The following is a 16,433-nucleotide window of genomic DNA, read 5'->3' on the forward strand; positions in this document are numbered from 1 at the left end:
TGTCATTAAGGAAGCTGACTCTACCCTAGGTTGCTTCCACTTTGAAAGCTCCAGCATTTCTGACTGGTTCTTTCCTAATGCAAACAGCAGCTGGAAATCACCACGATAAATCCCCAGGAGGGGACTGCCAGTTTCCCGGGACACTTGAACATCTTGCATTCCTCGCGCATCTGAGAGCTCTAATACCCACGGCATGCAAAGCATCACCAGCAGCCCCCGGCCAGTTCGGGGGTGGCTCCCTGCCCGCCATTCCCACGCTTTCACAGTGCATTAACATGCAAATCCACGATAGCACATATGCTAATGCCTGCTAAAAAGGCATTTCATTTCGGGACCTCAGCTTAATGAACAAATGGAATCCTGCAGCATCACTGTGGGGAAAACAACAGCAGAGCACGAGTGGTGAAGGAAGACCTTGAGTGCTCTGTCAGAATGAATGACTGAGAGGGGATGGCAAAGGGAGGTGCGTGAAAACCAGCTGTGGTAATTCCTGCCTTCCACCTCAGCTTCGGCAGGATAACCCGAGCAATCAGTGCATGGTCTGTGACCCTTTGGCTCTTTGGAGAAGCAATCCCGGGCTGTTTTGCTGTACCCTGAACTGCTACTCAGCTCTCAAGCACCAAGCAGTGTGAGATGGTACAAGCACGGTGACTTCAGGGGCCACACACACATCTGTTCCTTCTACAGCCACTGCAAAGCACAGAGGCTGTGTTGGCAGATGGAAGATTTGCCTTTGGGGAGAAACAGGTCAGGTATCAGAATGTAACGACAGAGAAACAGATGCAGTCTTTCTTCCCCAGCACACTGGTGCTTTGCTCAAACACACCCTTATTAAGTGAAGGTTCAGCTCTGTGAAAGCAATTCCCTGTACCTTAGGAGAGACAATCTTGCCCAGCAGGCTCAGGGGTGTAGCCAGGTCTCTGATACACAAGCCTCAGACAAGGTACCTGACAAGCACACTGTCGTGAGAAGCACAAAGTGGAAGGCTCAGGATAAAGACTTGGGACACACCTCCTAGGTTTTTTGACTGTTGCAAGAGAAGAATTTTCTATAGTCTCTTTTTACATGCTGTTGATTAAACATGAGAAGAATAGAGAAATGGTATTAAATTTTCATGCAGTTAGTCTATTTACAGGTACTTACTAAGACTGCACTGTTTTTTCAAGTAGATTTCCTCACCGTGACTGTTCTGTTTGTCATACTGAAACCATTCACAATCCCTCTTAGGTCCCACACTATTTAGAATCATAGAATAATTTCAGTTGGAAGGGATCTTTAAAGGTCATCTAGTGCAACTCCACCCTGCAAAGAGCAGGGACATCTTCAACTAGACCAAATTGCTCAGAGCCTTGTCCAGTCTGACTTGATTTCCTTGGATGGGGCTCTACCATCTACCAGTTCTGTGGGCAACCAGTTCCAGTGTTTCAACATCCTCATTGTAAAAAATTCCTCATATCTAGACTGAATCCACTTCTTTTAGTTTAAAAACATCGTCCCTTGTCCTACTGAAACATCTTTCTTATAAGCCCCTTTAAGTATCAAAGGCCACTTTAAGGTCTCCCAGAGCCTTCTCTTCTCCAGGCTAAACAGTCCCAATTTAAACCAATTCCAGCTAATGGATAGTCAATCAGAGAGAAAAGGGAGCGATGAAAGCAGAAAAAAAGACTGAAAATAAAGGCTGGAACTTGCACCTGGTATCAGGTGACCCCTGATATGAGGCTCAACTTACTAATTAAGATGGGCAGCAAACCCAGCACATTAATGTTGGGATGTTTAACAATAAGGCAACAATGTGCTGAGAAATTTTTTTGAGTGCACAGAAGTCATCAACCATCAATTCCACTATATAGTCCACAGAACTTTTTATCATCTGAGATATTTGAACAGCATAAATACAACAAATGCACCTCTAAACAAAATTGATTACATGCACATACAGAAAAGTTCAGAAGTTACAGGGAATCAAAGTTGGTTTGGTTTGGTTTTTTTCTATCCCATGGGGTTTCAGCCTGTCCTACAGTGCTTGCAAAGGGCACATAAGACCTTCTTGCCCCCTCCTTCTACCCAAATCTTCCCATTGCAAGTCCCAAAATACATGACACTCTATAGTCCTAAACCCTTTAGCTCAAAAAGATGAATTCCACAGAATTTCTCTGATGCTCCTCTGAAGTGTCTTTATCCCTACTGCTACTTCACCACAGATTGCTTTAGCTTTCTTTTAAAAATCCTATCGCATGCAAATGACAACATGTTTTCTGTTCCTCTCTCGGTGCTCCCAAAAACTTTTTGGAGCTCTAGTTTAAAGAGATCATGCGTGTGGGCCTTGGAGTCAAAAAGGGTTGGCAGTAGGTACTAAACTTTCTCTCTTGACACAGAAAATAACCCTCTGCTGGGGCTATAATTCATTGACACTAAGAGGCTTTATGGCACGAAGTTTAACCAGTTCTTCCCACACAGCTATTCTCACCCACTGCACTCATTAATCAAAAAGCCTTTTAAATGTTATCTAGTAGCAAGAATTAAGCAGTTGTGTTTTGCACATCACGTCCCTTAGCTTGCTCTTTCATTTCCCCTTTTTCAACATTATCACATTATGTTCACTCTTCTTATTTGCTTTTCCTCTTCACAAAGCTCTTTAAACAGCTGCAAAGGGGGAGGGACCACTATGCTCACGAAAATTGCACTTTGCAGAACGCTTCTGTCAGGTCCTACTGTCTGTCTCTTTCCAGGCATTTCATACCTCCAAGATTCAGGTTTGCTTCTACATCTCTTGCCTGTGCATCTCTGCCAGCAGAGCCTATTGCCAGCTGTCTAAGCTGAAGAACAGTAATCCAGTTCTTCTTAGTGCCATGAGGAAAATGTACAGCCTCGTTCTCTTTGTGGTGGGCTCCTTTTGTCTGAACGGTAAGTGACCTTTTCTTTCTCCTACAGTTTCAGAACAGTCAGAGCTTTTGGGGGTAACAGGCAGGGCAGTGGCATGAGCTCACAGACAATTCATAACCATCACCTCAGGAGGTTGCTGACTTTAAGAGGATGTATAAAATTGATTATTTTAGTGCTGTTTTGGGCTTGTTTGGTATCAGCACATGCACTACGATGAATATGGACAGACAGGTTGGATATAAAATTACATAACTGTAGGACATGACAATGATAATGACTAAATAATATCCCTTTAGTGCTCCCAGGATCATCTGTGATAGGAAAAGCAGCATATTGTACTGAAGGTGAAAAAATGAACCATGACATGATCCGTAAATATGACAGATCTCATCCTTCTACCATTATTTTCTCAAGTTCCTATATTTTGCAAAGTTCATACTTCCGAATTTTTAAAATTAGAATGGAAACAGTTTAAATTAAGTTTTCATATGTAAACACATGCTACAAAAAATATAATATTTATGCCTTTTATACAAGAACATTTCCCTCAGTCTGTCAGGATTTCTTGGATATGTTTTAGCCAACACAACAGCCTGACAGCAGCACGAAATAGTGCATTTAGCATGGGAGCTTCTTCCCATGGAGAGGCTCCTCTGAAGTGCTCTGAGAGAAACTGGCTGAAACTAAACCAAGATCCTCAGATCACACACTTCCCACTTTTGTCTGTTCATTCCACACTTGTTTTGTTTCTTCCATGTCTGAAAGGCAACTTCTGAAAACATCTGCTTTGTGACAAAAGGAGAGTGAGGGCCCACTTTAGATTTTTAAATTATACATTTCTAAACCCCTGAGTATTTCCTTTTTTTTATATGCATTAATTGCAGTGTAAAAATTAAAAACCTTTAAAATACAGTAAGTTCACTGCTACTTCCATTGGAACAAAAAAATATTTCAAATCATCATGTGTTCTTCTAAGAGGTTATGAAAATCTTTTTGCTTGAGAGTATGTTGAGAAGTAACAACATCATGAAGTTATTTCAGAGAAGATGATGGGGCTGCTTCATTGCTGCTTCTTACTTGTTCTTTACTAATTACAGATGAGAACTTGGTATGTCACTTATGTGTGAGAGAGTAAAGGATTAAAATGGTAACACATGCTACAGTTCTACTTCTAAACAAATATTATTTCAACATTTATTATGAGAACTGAGTTCAGAGAAACACTAGAAATGTGTCTTATGTTACATTTTGAAATGTAGACAGTAACAACAGTGAACTTGCCTATATCCCTCAGCATTGCTCCTTATTCTTTTCTGTGGAAATCACTCCAATGAATTTGTTATTATGCTGGAATCAAACAGGATGTCTAGTTACTTCATTTTATGTATTTAAATTAGGCTATGTAAAAAGGAAAGTCTCCACAGCAGTGGTTTAGTTTCTTTTGCTGTGAAATTGGAAGCACCTTGGTGTAATTTTTTTTAATGCTCATAGTCCCACAGAGCAAACAAACTTACTGAGGAATGTGTACTGCAAGGTATGTGGTGATTGCTCTCCTTGTCACAGAGCAGATGTGTAGCGTGCTCAGTGAAGCTAAAATCATTTCCTCAGCTCAGGATTCACCCCAATGGGCTTTATTTATTAGTGCTTTCAGTACACAAAGATGCTCCACTCCCAAATTAGGACTGCTTGATCATTGTTGTTAAAAAAATTTCTCTAAAAGCATCAGTCTACCATCTGCACCATCTCTGGTGATTACTGCTATTTGGAAAAAAAAGAAATAAAACCAGTTTGTGGGGAAAACTGCACTTCCATTTCTTCCAACCCTGAGTGGAAAAAGAGATGTTTCAAAGGCCTGGCTACTGACACGCAACGCACATAAAGATGAAACTGGATGCCTGGTAATTTTGTTCTCATTAATTGCCATCTGGTTTATATGTAGATTGTTAATGGAAAGTAGACTGTAAAAATTAGACAAGAAACGCTCATTTTTCGCCAGTATTTACAGAGACTGGTTTTAACAAGTTTTAAGGCAGTGCAGGGCTGACATCTAGTGGTGTATGATACAGGTGACAGCAGCCCCTTTATTTCTGATTACTAATTACAAAGGCTGGAATTTTATAAAGGATTATCCCTAGAGAAGGAATGCCTTCACTAAGAGCAGATAATTTCTCAAAGGGATTCATTGTTGAATAAATATTTTTTATAACTAAAGTCATGATTTGTCATTAACCCACACAAAGTTTATTAACAGTCAGTACTTGGGAATCTGAGCTGTTCTCATCAGGCATGCAGACCCCACACCATGTCTGGATTTGCAGACCAGACAACTATGATTGCTAAAAGCAGGTTTGAGAGTAAAAACTAATTACAAACCCAGAATTAGCTTTCTGCAAATATTCTACAGTTCCTACTCCTTACTCCCCATTTAGCAAATACTCTCTGTGCTGGAATATCCAGAAAAAAGCAGCAATGCAGTGAAAACACAGTTAACAATTCAAACAAGAACTCACATCTTTGCTAACAGTATTCAGTGACCACTGAATGAAACAAACCAACTGACAATTTATTTATATTTTAATTATAGCCATATGTTTACATCACTTACATATGCAACAGTAGGAACGTTTACTAAAAAAATCTACTATAAATAAACCCAACATAAAACTCCACCAAAGGACACAATAAAAAAACTTTAAGAAAGATTCTCTCTTGAACTCCCATAGGATTTCTAACCTATCCTTATAACCACAAGATTCATTCTTAGAACATGGCCTTCTTTTCTTCACAGTATCAAATTCAGCTTCTCCTTGATTGCTCCACACAAGAAAACCACCCCAGAATCTGAAGCTTAGCAAGATTCAGCATAGCTCTAGCTTGATAAGCTTTTGATTAGGCACCTTGCACTGAGAACAAATGTCATATTAAAATATCACGTGGTATAGGGCTTTTATAATGACTTGCAGGGAGGTACAAAGCAAGTGTAAATCAAAAAACAAACTGATCCAACAAACACAGATACATTCATCCAAATTTGTTTTCCCAAATGCCTTGGAAAGTACTTGAAAAACCTATTCTGAAGAACAATGTTATAGTTAAGTATAGGTGAAGAATTTGGGCTACCAGCCCACAGCCCATGCTGGTCTTACAAGAATTAAATCAAGCGTGGTGTTTACCTCAACCTTTCCACAAAGCTTGAGTAAAAGCTGTTCTTAGATGTGAAATCTCTGTTTGATAACCTTTCCTTTTACCTCACTCCACTCTCTCACTGGATCAGAAACAAGAAGGTCTTAGGGTATTTAGGTTCTGAATCCAGGTTGGATTCAGAAGAATTTGAAGTTTAAAGAGAGACTTGTTCAGCCTATCAACTTGCAGCCCAGATCACAAGGAAATGTGGCACCTTCTAGACATGCACACCAACTTTGGCTGCTTATTTGATCCTGACCTTTTGGTGTCTGCCTTTCCCCAGATTTCATGGATATGCAACAACATAAAAAAACCCCAAATCAAATTAATGTACCACAAATTAAAAATACTTGCATAGCCAGTGATTTTTACTGTGTGAAATTGCTTTGGGAAATAATGAAGCATGTATGCTGTAAGGACACTACCCTCATTTCTGCAGTGTCTAGAGGTGAATTAGGTGAGCTGAATTAGGTGACCTTTTCTATGGAAGAGGCATTCTATCCATTGCATTGGAACCTGTGTGCACTAACACAGTAATTTCATCAGCATCACAACCCAGACCTGCCCAACACAGAGCACAGGGTGTCTGGCTCAGCTCTGTCAGCAGGATGTCACCAGGACCTTGCTCATCAGCATGGTCAGGTGGTCAACAGCGGTTTGAAAGTCTACTGGGGTGATTTTAAAAAGCACACAAAGAGCACGAAAACAGAATAAATGACCCTGGAGTTGTGCCAGAAGCTGCTCTGCTCCACAGGGAATGTTCAAGCTTGTTTGACAGTAACCTGTAGATACTGTATTTTGTAGTCACTGGACTCCAGCTTTGGCAAAGATTTACAGCATTTGTGCTGATCCACAAATCAGGTTTTACTTCCACATAAAGTAAGTCTAACATACTGCCTAGGGTTTTCAAATTTTGAAATCAGAAACATCACTAGCTACTAGAGAGTCCCCAGACATTAAAAAATTCTTTATGACTCCTAAAGCTGATCCCCTGGTTTTCTCTACATAAAGCAGAGTCTTTAAATTTGTATGTGTACCTTCAACTCAGTCTCCTACAGCACTAAAGAGAGAAGTCACAGCTGGATCCCCCCTTTGGATCATAGAATAATTCTTCCCCTGCTATCAAGAGGGTGGTTTGCTCCCAGTTTCTATTTCTGAGTGTAATCCCAAAAGTATCTACCAATTTGAGCTTCACATTTTATTACAAAAAACCCTGAGAGGGATCTGCTTTGATCTGTGCTCTGTGAAGACAGTCAACTTCAGCAGAACAGATATCAGTGCAAGCACTGTATCCTCCTGTTCACACAAGTCTTTAGAAAATCAAAAGCTGTCATTATTTCCCAAAGATGATCTGATGCACAGATATTCTGTGAGCCCTAACTCATGTCACTTTAGTGTCCCTTCCATAATCCTGTTTTGTGATGCTTTACAGGAAGCATGGCAGCAGATGCTGAAGAAAAACTAATGAACCACCTGCTGAGTCCTGACAGGTACAATAAGTTAATTCGACCAGCTGTCAACTCCTCCCAGCTGGTATCCATAGAACTGCAGGTTTCCCTGGCACAGCTCATCAGTGTGGTAAGTTCAAATTAGGCTATGCCTTTACATTCAATACTACCTGCACAGCACCCTAATTAATAGTTATACTGGCATTGCTACATCTCTGCTCTTCTCTCATTTGTGTAACACTATTGATAGGCAGAGCCCATACACACAATTTACTGGTTTTAGACCTCACAATGGAGCTACAATGGGGAAATCAGACTATGCCTAAGGACTGGGGCCAGACCTTCATCCAATAGAATTCCTAATAGCTAAAATTCAAAATCATTCCACTGATTTCAGTACAGCTACTGTAAGCTACCCCAGGTCAGGACCCATCCTGGACAGTGCACACCATCCACCATCAGGGGAATGCTAATCCATCTTCTACTCAAGTGCTTCAATGGCCTGAAAACAAGCTACAAAGCCACATCCAAATCACATGACATATCAGGCATATTAATAAAGAACACTGGAATGTTTTAAAGAAAAACATACATTATTTCTAGCTGGAAGAGCTTAACATGGTTAAAATAATCCTCATGAAAGCAACTCCTCATATTCAATAACAATTACTTCAGTGGGTCTAAAAGACACTTTCACCCACAAGGTTAGTATGTGTTTGACAGTTATTACAAGGTATAAACACATCTTTTCTAAGAGAGATTAACATTAACTGCAGTGGGAATGACAGCCAGTATATAAGTGGGAATAATTTCCTGAACTGGGCTTTCAACTCTGCTGCTCTCCCTGAGAGAGACAGAGAAGATACAGATGACTGCCTCCTGTCAGAATTTGTGTAAGGGCTTGTGACTGGGCTGCTGCAAACTTTTAGAGACATAAAGAATGCATATTCTGAAATTCAAGAAGAAAGACTCTGTTGGAATGTAAGGGGAACTGTACAAATAGCTGAGGTCCATGCAGACTGGATATAATATATATAGATAGTCATAGATGTATATACATATACACTCAGGATTCAATGCCATGTATACCACATGATTCTAGTGAAGTGCTGTCTCTCCTGGGGAGCTCCATCTGGACACAGGCATGCCACCTTCCATCCTGCACTACACCACGAGCACAGTGTCCCCTCAGACTGCAGATTCTGGGCATAGAAAGGGAGGTGTCTTGTTCCAGAGGCCCTGGTGATCAACAACCTAAGCAAGGTGGATGAATGGGCAAAGACCAAGACCAGCACAGCTCAGTCCCTATCCCTCTACAGCCTCACTCTTTGAGCAGAATAAAATTAGGCATCTTGTAGGCTCTAACAACCGTAAGCATCTTCAGGATCAGAGAATTAACTCATTTTCCTGCAGAAATCCTCCTGGCAGATCTTCTGCAGAGAGGTTTCTCTTCTGGACTGCTGTCTAGAGACACGGTATACATGGCAAACCTTACACCAACCTCACACAACCTCGTACAGGCCAGCTGTCCCTTCTGTTTCAAATCAAGGGTGGAGAAGTGGGGTGGGGTGGGATAGGAAACCAACTTAGCAAGGTGGTGGTTATTGTTTCCAAATAACTGCACTCACTCCTGCCATAACTGTTCTTGTTAAAAGGCATGTGGAATTCTGCATTTATGGGGTTACTACTTATCATCAGTATGTGTACAAGACTGACCATTGTACCTTAGAGAAATGTCTGTCTTGAAATACACTAGACAAAATCATGCTTAAAAACCCACTGAATAAATCTTATTACTGCAATGAAGTGAAACATTTTAGAGGCCAGTTTTTGTCTCTGTTTTTTCCCTGCAGAATGAACGGGAGCAGATCATGACTACGAACGTCTGGGTGAACCAGGTAACAAACCCACAGAGAAATGGCTCTTGCAAAGCACAAATACAACTGCTGTCACTCCACCACATGATTGTTTTGTTAGTGCTGCTCTGGACACTCCCATCACTACTGTCCAATTCTTCTCTTAGGAGTGGATTGATTATCGGCTGGCTTGGAAGCCCTCTGACTATGAAGGAATAAATAAGCTGAGAATACCTTCAAAGCACATCTGGCTGCCAGACATTGTGCTTTACAATAAGTAAGTAAAACTGGTGTGGTTTACACAGACAATGAACAAAATTTTAACCACGGAACAAACATCAGAAATGATGAAGCAGGTCTGGTAAGATTTTAAAACTGAATTTTAGATAGTAGCAAGTGTATCTGACCGAGCTACTGGGCTCAAAGATAATTTTCAACATCAGCGCTCTGGTTAAAGAAATTCCAGCAGAGCTGGAAGATGTCTGCAACATGAGCAGTTACAGCACAGGATCCAGGCCAAGGCTCACAACTGAGACAGATTTCTATGAAAATAGACTGTATGGAAAGAATAAATTGCAGGTATAAGTGCAGTTGCAAGAAGACATCTGGAATCCTATCAGACATCTTAGGGGCTGAGATACAGTTTTGTTTTCTTCTTCCCCCACTCCTTCTTCTACCACAGACCCCAGGACACACATTGTTACAAAGTTCACACATAGCATAACTCCAGGAGTTCATATTCATGTAGAAAATCCAAATTATATTCCATTTCATAAAGCATTGAAAAAATCCATTCTATGAATACATAATAAATCTGTCAACATTTGACTCTGTTGCTTTATAGTACTGAGAAAAATATCCTACTTCAGTTCCTCTTTCAAACAAAGGAACTGACAATTTTGTTTTGCTTTGGTTTAAGTTCTAGCAAAACCTTGAAGTGGATGATAAACTTTTTTTTTTTAATAATCAAAATTTATACTTTTATAATACTTTGAAAACCAACAAATTCATGAGCACACAATGATTTATGAACATATACAGATGGGAAACCCAGGAAGTTTATATATAACTGAGTTAAGTCCTTGGAATCCTACTACTGGAAACCAGATTTGATGAACACTTAAATCTAATGTATGAGTCACAAAATAATTCAGCCAGTGGATTAGGATGTACTCTGCCCACTCAAAGCTTGTTCTGGTAAATTGTGCCTCTGCCCTCTGCTTCTTTTTGCTACTGGCCAACTGATACTGTTTAATAGCTTGTAAAAATAGAAAGGAATCGTTTCAAAAGGTTTCTTAAATGCACAGGAACAAGCCTCACTGTATTGGATTTCTACATTAGTACAAAGCTTCAATTAAATTTTAGCTAAAGGAGAGCCCCATGTAGCTTCCTGCTGCTGGAGCAGAGTTTCACAGGCATCAGTCAGTTTGAGGCGCTCAGGAAAACACAAAGTGTGTCCCCATGCCCACAGCTCTGTCTGGGGCCTGTGCAGAGGGCTCTGGGAGTGCAGCCCAGCCTCTTCCCACCGCTGAGACAGGACAGTCAGCACCACAACTCACAAACTCCCAGCCCAGGATTCTGCCCAGCACATGGCATGGCATGATGGCAAAGGTAACTCAGGGAGTACAGATATGTCAGAACTAAGACACAATTCATTTCCCAAAAAATAGCCATCTCATTTGCAATGAACTAATGACCCCTATTAGTGGCTGTAGCCACTCACTTCCACATCTGGTTGTTTCACTGTCTGCATGAATTAGCTGCAAAGGTCTCAGCTCGGTGCCAGGCTCTCACTGCCTCACCCAGGTGAGCCCTTTCCAGAGTCAAACCTAACTGACTCACACACATGTGCCAAGCCGTAGATATTTGCAGCATTTCCCTGCTTAGGAAAAAAAAAAAATCACCCTTAGCACTGAAATAATGATTTTCCATGATGCCTTGTCAACAAACACTACCCCAGGATACTCAATGGCTTAAACAGCTCTACCTTGTTGGCCCACACTGTTGGGCAGAAGATACTTCTGACTGATAATGATCTTCTCCCTAAGTTAAAGGGCCCATCAGAACATAGAAGACTCCCCTGGTGGAAATTCAGCAGTTGGAAGAGATACAAAGCCAAGATACATTTGTGGGCACTAAGAATGCTGTGGCTTGTCTGTTCTGGTTTTGTAATAAGTAAACATTAACTGGAATGATGCAATAAATAAGCCACATAATTACATTTCCTCTGCCTACAGTCTCCCTGCATTTCTAACTAATGCAGCTCATCCTTATTTCCTTGTCCAAGTCATTTAGGAGTGTTGCTCTGTGTTCTTGGCAGTGGCTACACTCCAAATCAAAGGTACCTCTGTTTTCACATGGGATGATCTCATTTTTGCTTAGCCTTCAGAGATGTAGGAAGATTTAATTATTTGAGCAAAAATTTACAAAACACATTGATTTCTTTGGATGAAACAGAGGTGTGTATTTGGTATTGAATAATAATTTTATAAGTTTTTTTTTCTGTAAGTAATGGACCAAGAATCAACTATCTGATTGGGAGAAATGCATACATTAATCTCCCTATCAAGTTATAGCTCCCTACAACATAGATTTCAGAATAATAGTATTACTAAACTTTGATTCTCAGAACAACTGGGGCCCACAAGATCAAGAATGTCAGACCTTTTCTGTTTTGAACTATGTTTTTCCTCCTAATATTTTACCACTTTCTCCCCTTTCTCTTTTCCCCCCTCATTAGTGCGGACGGCACGTACGAGGTCTCGCTGTACACAAATGCCATTGTACAGCACAATGGAAGCATTCGCTGGCTGCCACCAGCCATTTACAAGAGTGCCTGCAAGATTGAGGTGAAGCATTTCCCATTTGACCAACAGAACTGCACCCTCAAGTTCCGCTCCTGGACCTACGACCACACAGAAATTGATATGGTGCTTAAGACTTCCACGGCGAGCATGGACGACTTCACACCAAGCGGAGAGTGGGACATTATAGCACTCCCAGGAAGAAGGACTGTAAACCCTCTGGACCCCAAATATGTCGATCTGACATATGACTTCATTATTAAAAGGAAACCACTTTTTTATACCATCAACCTTATCATTCCCTGTGTGCTAATTACATCCTTAGCCATCCTAGTATTCTACTTGCCTTCAGACTGTGGTGAAAAAATGACTTTATGCATATCTGTGTTGCTTGCCCTGACTGTGTTCTTGCTGCTGATCTCCAAAATTGTCCCTCCAACATCTCTAGATATTCCGCTGATTGGCAAGTATCTCATGTTTACAATGGTGCTGGTGACCTTCTCAATAGTGACCAGTGTCTGTGTGCTCAATGTCCACCACAGATCTCCAAGTACTCACACTATGCCCCCTTGGGTAAAGCTGGTTTTCCTTGAAAGGCTCCCAGCCTACCTGTTCATGAAGCGCCCAGAAAATCATTCTCCACGGCAAAAGCCATGCAACTGCAAAAAGACAAAAGCAGACAATCCTTGTATGGAGCCATCTGACTTCTACAAGAACTCTACCTATTTTTTAAATACAGCTTCTGCCAAAAGATATGATATGAAAGTCTCTGAGACACCTGACAATGTCAGCAGTCATCGAGATTTTAGGCTAAGAACAGGTGTGAAATTTTCTCCTGAAGTGCGAGAAGCAATCGATGGAGTCAGTTTTATAGCAGAGCACATGAAAAGCGATGACAACGACCAGAGTGTAAGTAAAAATGAGAAATCCCTGCCCTTCCAAACTTCATCTTCTGTCCTCCTCTGTAACATGCTATTCCTCAGAAAGCATATTTGAACTCTCTAGCTATTGTCAAGATTTTAGAGAGATTCTAGATATAGCTCATAAGAGGAAATAATTTATGCCATTAATGAAAAGCAATTTGATAACTGCAAATAGTCTCCTTATAAATAACTTGGCTATTTCTACAAAAAGAGTTTGCTGATTGCCCAGTAAGTCATGAAACACTCTTAAAAAAGCTTTGTTGTCACATTCAAGTGGTGATTGGCAGGGGAAGAAAACAATTTTCAGTTCCAGGTTAGAAATAGACCATCTTTCACCACTGTGAATCAGTAAGACTGTGATTCAATCCATGGCCAGGCCAAGCTAACCAGAAGCAATGTTCAATGTTCCTGCAGCTCATGCATTCATTTACCTAATGAAAGCACAGAAGGAGAATTTAGCAAAATTGGTAGAAGCCCTTTGCAAACCCCATCTCTAGACTAAGATACTTGCCTGTGTATGGCAAACACCATGGGTAGGATTAAAAACCTCAACAGAGCTGAAACTTCTTTCATTATTTATATATATACCAGACTCATTAGGTTAGGAGAAATTTATTTTTAAGTTGTGCTTTATTTAAGCTGTGCTGCTGCTCTATTCCCCTGCCCTACTCACAGGCCTGTAGCTAGCACAATAGAGTTGATAGAAACACTGAATAACTTGGAAAATTCAGGTGGGTCACAGGTTTTATTTAGACAAGCACCCACAGTTGGGAAAAATCATCCTCATACTTACCATTGTCCTCTCTCTAATCCAGACCACAGTGAGACTCCAGGTTCTCTATTCCTGTTGTGCTTCCCCTCCCTCAGCCAAACAGATTAAATAAAGTCTGGTTTCTGATCTTGCAGCAGTCCCTAGAGGAGCATGCTGCTGAGTAGTTCATGTTTTCTATTAGCGGAAATTACTGTCAATATAAATAAAGAAGGTCCGCTATTAACATTAGACATGAGCTTGTAAACATTGAAACTGACTGAACAGAAGCTGACCTTCATAGTGCAGGAAAAGGTTTTCTAATAGCTCAGAAATTCTTGCAAGGATGTATTGCACACTAAAGGATCTACAAAGCTTTCACTTGGTAGTAAGAACAATTTTCAAGAGCATTTTATATATTGAAAATCCACTTACTACTTTTCATATGGGGTCCTCTGATATTACAGACAATTTTTCTAGATTCATAACTTTATTCTCTGCTTCCTTGCCTCATCACAATGGTCTGATAACAACTGTTCATATACATTTATATGGTGTGATTGCAGAAGCATTCAATTCCCATTAGCAGCAGTGGGAATTAAAAGTGTGCACTGGAGGAAAAATATGTAATGGTCTAATATCAGACATGATTCAACTGCCAAGGATGATAAAGTCACTGATGTGAAGACATCCCCTGTGTAACCAGAATCAATGAGACAGGAAAAATTATTCCAAATGAAGATTGATATATTTCCCCTTTACAATAACAGCCCGGTTGGTCACTTCAGTCTGAGGCAGAATCTAAGGCCATGACTTTCACAGACAACACATGCAGGGCAAAAAGGCATTTTAATAAAACCAACAGTATTAATATGCATTAAACCCCATGAATAAGATGACTGCTGATAAGAAAGGAACTCTGAAGCTAATCTTGTTTAACAGCAGTAAACACCATCTATTTTTGCCCACTCAGATTAATAGCATTTACAAACTAAAATTGAAGAAAAAAAATTCCTTAATTGGATTATAGTGTGGGTCCTTCAGGGCTGGCACCACACCAGGCAGACACACTCAGTATCTGATGCATCCAAGAAAGCTAAGAAATATTTACTGTATTTTTCTCCACTGCTCAGATGTGTTGTAGGAGAAAAATCCCTTACCAAGCCTAAAGCCAGTTTATTCCCTGAACTTTGAGATAATTTCCTTTTATTTTGATAAACAAAAACTCAGCATTAGCGAGAGGAAGACCAAAAGAATATGACAAATTACTAATATCTTTAATTGGCTTTTTCTTCCAGGTCATTGAAGATTGGAAATATGTTGCCATGGTAGTGGACAGGCTGTTTCTCTGGATATTTGTCCTTGTTTGTGTCCTGGGGACTGTTGGATTATTTCTGCAACCGCTTTTTCAAAACCACACTGCTGCCATAAACCCTTAGCTGTTATTTTAAATGTCAATACTTACACAGACATTTGGTCTCATTCTGCTCTCAGTTCCCCTTTGTTAACTCCACAAAGGTGCCCAGTGAGTTGCACTTACATCCCTTAGAGTAGGGAAAAGGAACACAGAACTTGACTTACTGGGATAGGAAAAAACCAAAACAAATAAAAAACTATTTTTTTTTCAGTGAGTCCCGTACTTCTGGTGATATCTTGCCCTTTTTTCAATTATTTGAAGTCTGAACATTACAGTGAGAGATTTTTGCTGTACAAGATGTCATCCTGGCATCATCATCATCATATTATTATGTATTTTAAATACATTGCCTTAGGAAGGATATTTTCTTTCCTTAGAATACTGCAAGTTCCATATTACAAAGAAGGTACTGCTGTGAAATTTCTTCAAATGCATCGAAGTTATTTGTATCTGATTTATAAAGAGCTTGCAAGTGGGTTTGATACTTACATCTGAACTGAGAAACAGAAACACTTTTGAGGTAGCCACTGAAAGGTTTCTCAGCTTGCCATCTCTGGTACCTGATGGATTAACAAAGGCCAAATTAATGTATGATAAACAAACATGTATATAATACTCTGTTTGGTGATGAAATAGAAATAAACCATAACATTTTCCTTTATATAGATTTAGTCCTCAAATTGCCTGCAAGTTTAACAGCTCATGTATCTGGGGCACAAGCACACTTTAATGAGTCTAAGGCTACGAGCACAGGAAAGCAATGGGAGAAGACAATGGTGAAAGGCAGCAAGAATGAGAGGACATGTGAGCACACACAGACCTGTGTGCTTTTCTGGAGAGATTTTAATGTGGATTTTAGTATAACCCTCAACAAATCAGCTAGGGAAGCACATAGAGTCTTAAAGTTTTTGGCAAAGGACAGATTGAGGCCCTAGACCCCCATCACAGGACAATCCCACCACAGTTTCTTCCAGGAAACCTACAAAAACAAAAGTGGGCTCCTTGCACTTTTCAAGTGAAATCAATCTCAGTTTTTCCTTGGGGTGCTGTGGACACACAACAATTGTATCACCATTGGTAAGTACAACTAACACCTGGTAAACAAACTTGAAATCCACTATTACTTGTGAAGGGGATTTGAGGCTCACCTGTCCCAGGGGAATTAGTTGAC

At 40.3% G+C, this 16,433-nt stretch overlaps 1 protein-coding gene across 1 annotated transcript; it reads left to right on the forward strand.

Annotated features, from left to right (window-relative positions):
* The first annotated feature begins 2,691 nt into the window (after positions 1 to 2,691).
* On the forward strand, positions 2,692 to 15,923 carry CHRNB4 (cholinergic receptor nicotinic beta 4 subunit). The gene is made up of 6 exons (XM_064721923.1): positions 2,692 to 2,904; positions 7,499 to 7,644; positions 9,368 to 9,412; positions 9,538 to 9,647; positions 12,111 to 13,083; positions 15,144 to 15,923. The coding sequence occupies exons 1-6, from the start codon at positions 2,850 to 2,852 to the stop codon at positions 15,282 to 15,284; spliced, it is 1,470 nt and encodes a 489-aa protein (XP_064577993.1). The 5' UTR covers positions 2,692 to 2,849; the 3' UTR covers positions 15,285 to 15,923.
* Positions 15,924 to 16,433: the final 510 nt, after the last annotated feature.

Source organism: Zonotrichia leucophrys, chromosome 10 (genome assembly GCF_028769735.1).
Source record: "Zonotrichia leucophrys gambelii isolate GWCS_2022_RI chromosome 10, RI_Zleu_2.0, whole genome shotgun sequence".
In the NCBI taxonomy this organism is placed as follows: domain Eukaryota; kingdom Metazoa; phylum Chordata; class Aves; order Passeriformes; family Passerellidae; genus Zonotrichia; species Zonotrichia leucophrys.

Bases quoted from the DNA above. Each gene is read 5' to 3' on its own strand.
- CHRNB4 (XM_064721923.1), top strand. From the start codon at position 2,850: ATGAGGAAAATGTACAGCCTCGTTCTCTTTGTGGTGGGCTCCTTTTGT. The intron at 7,645-9,367 runs GTAAGTTCAAAT...TTTTCCCTGCAG, and splicing joins TGGCACAGCTCATCAGTGTG to AATGAACGGGAGCAGATCAT. The intron at 9,648-12,110 runs GTAAGTAAAACT...CCCCCTCATTAG, and splicing joins GACATTGTGCTTTACAATAA to TGCGGACGGCACGTACGAGG.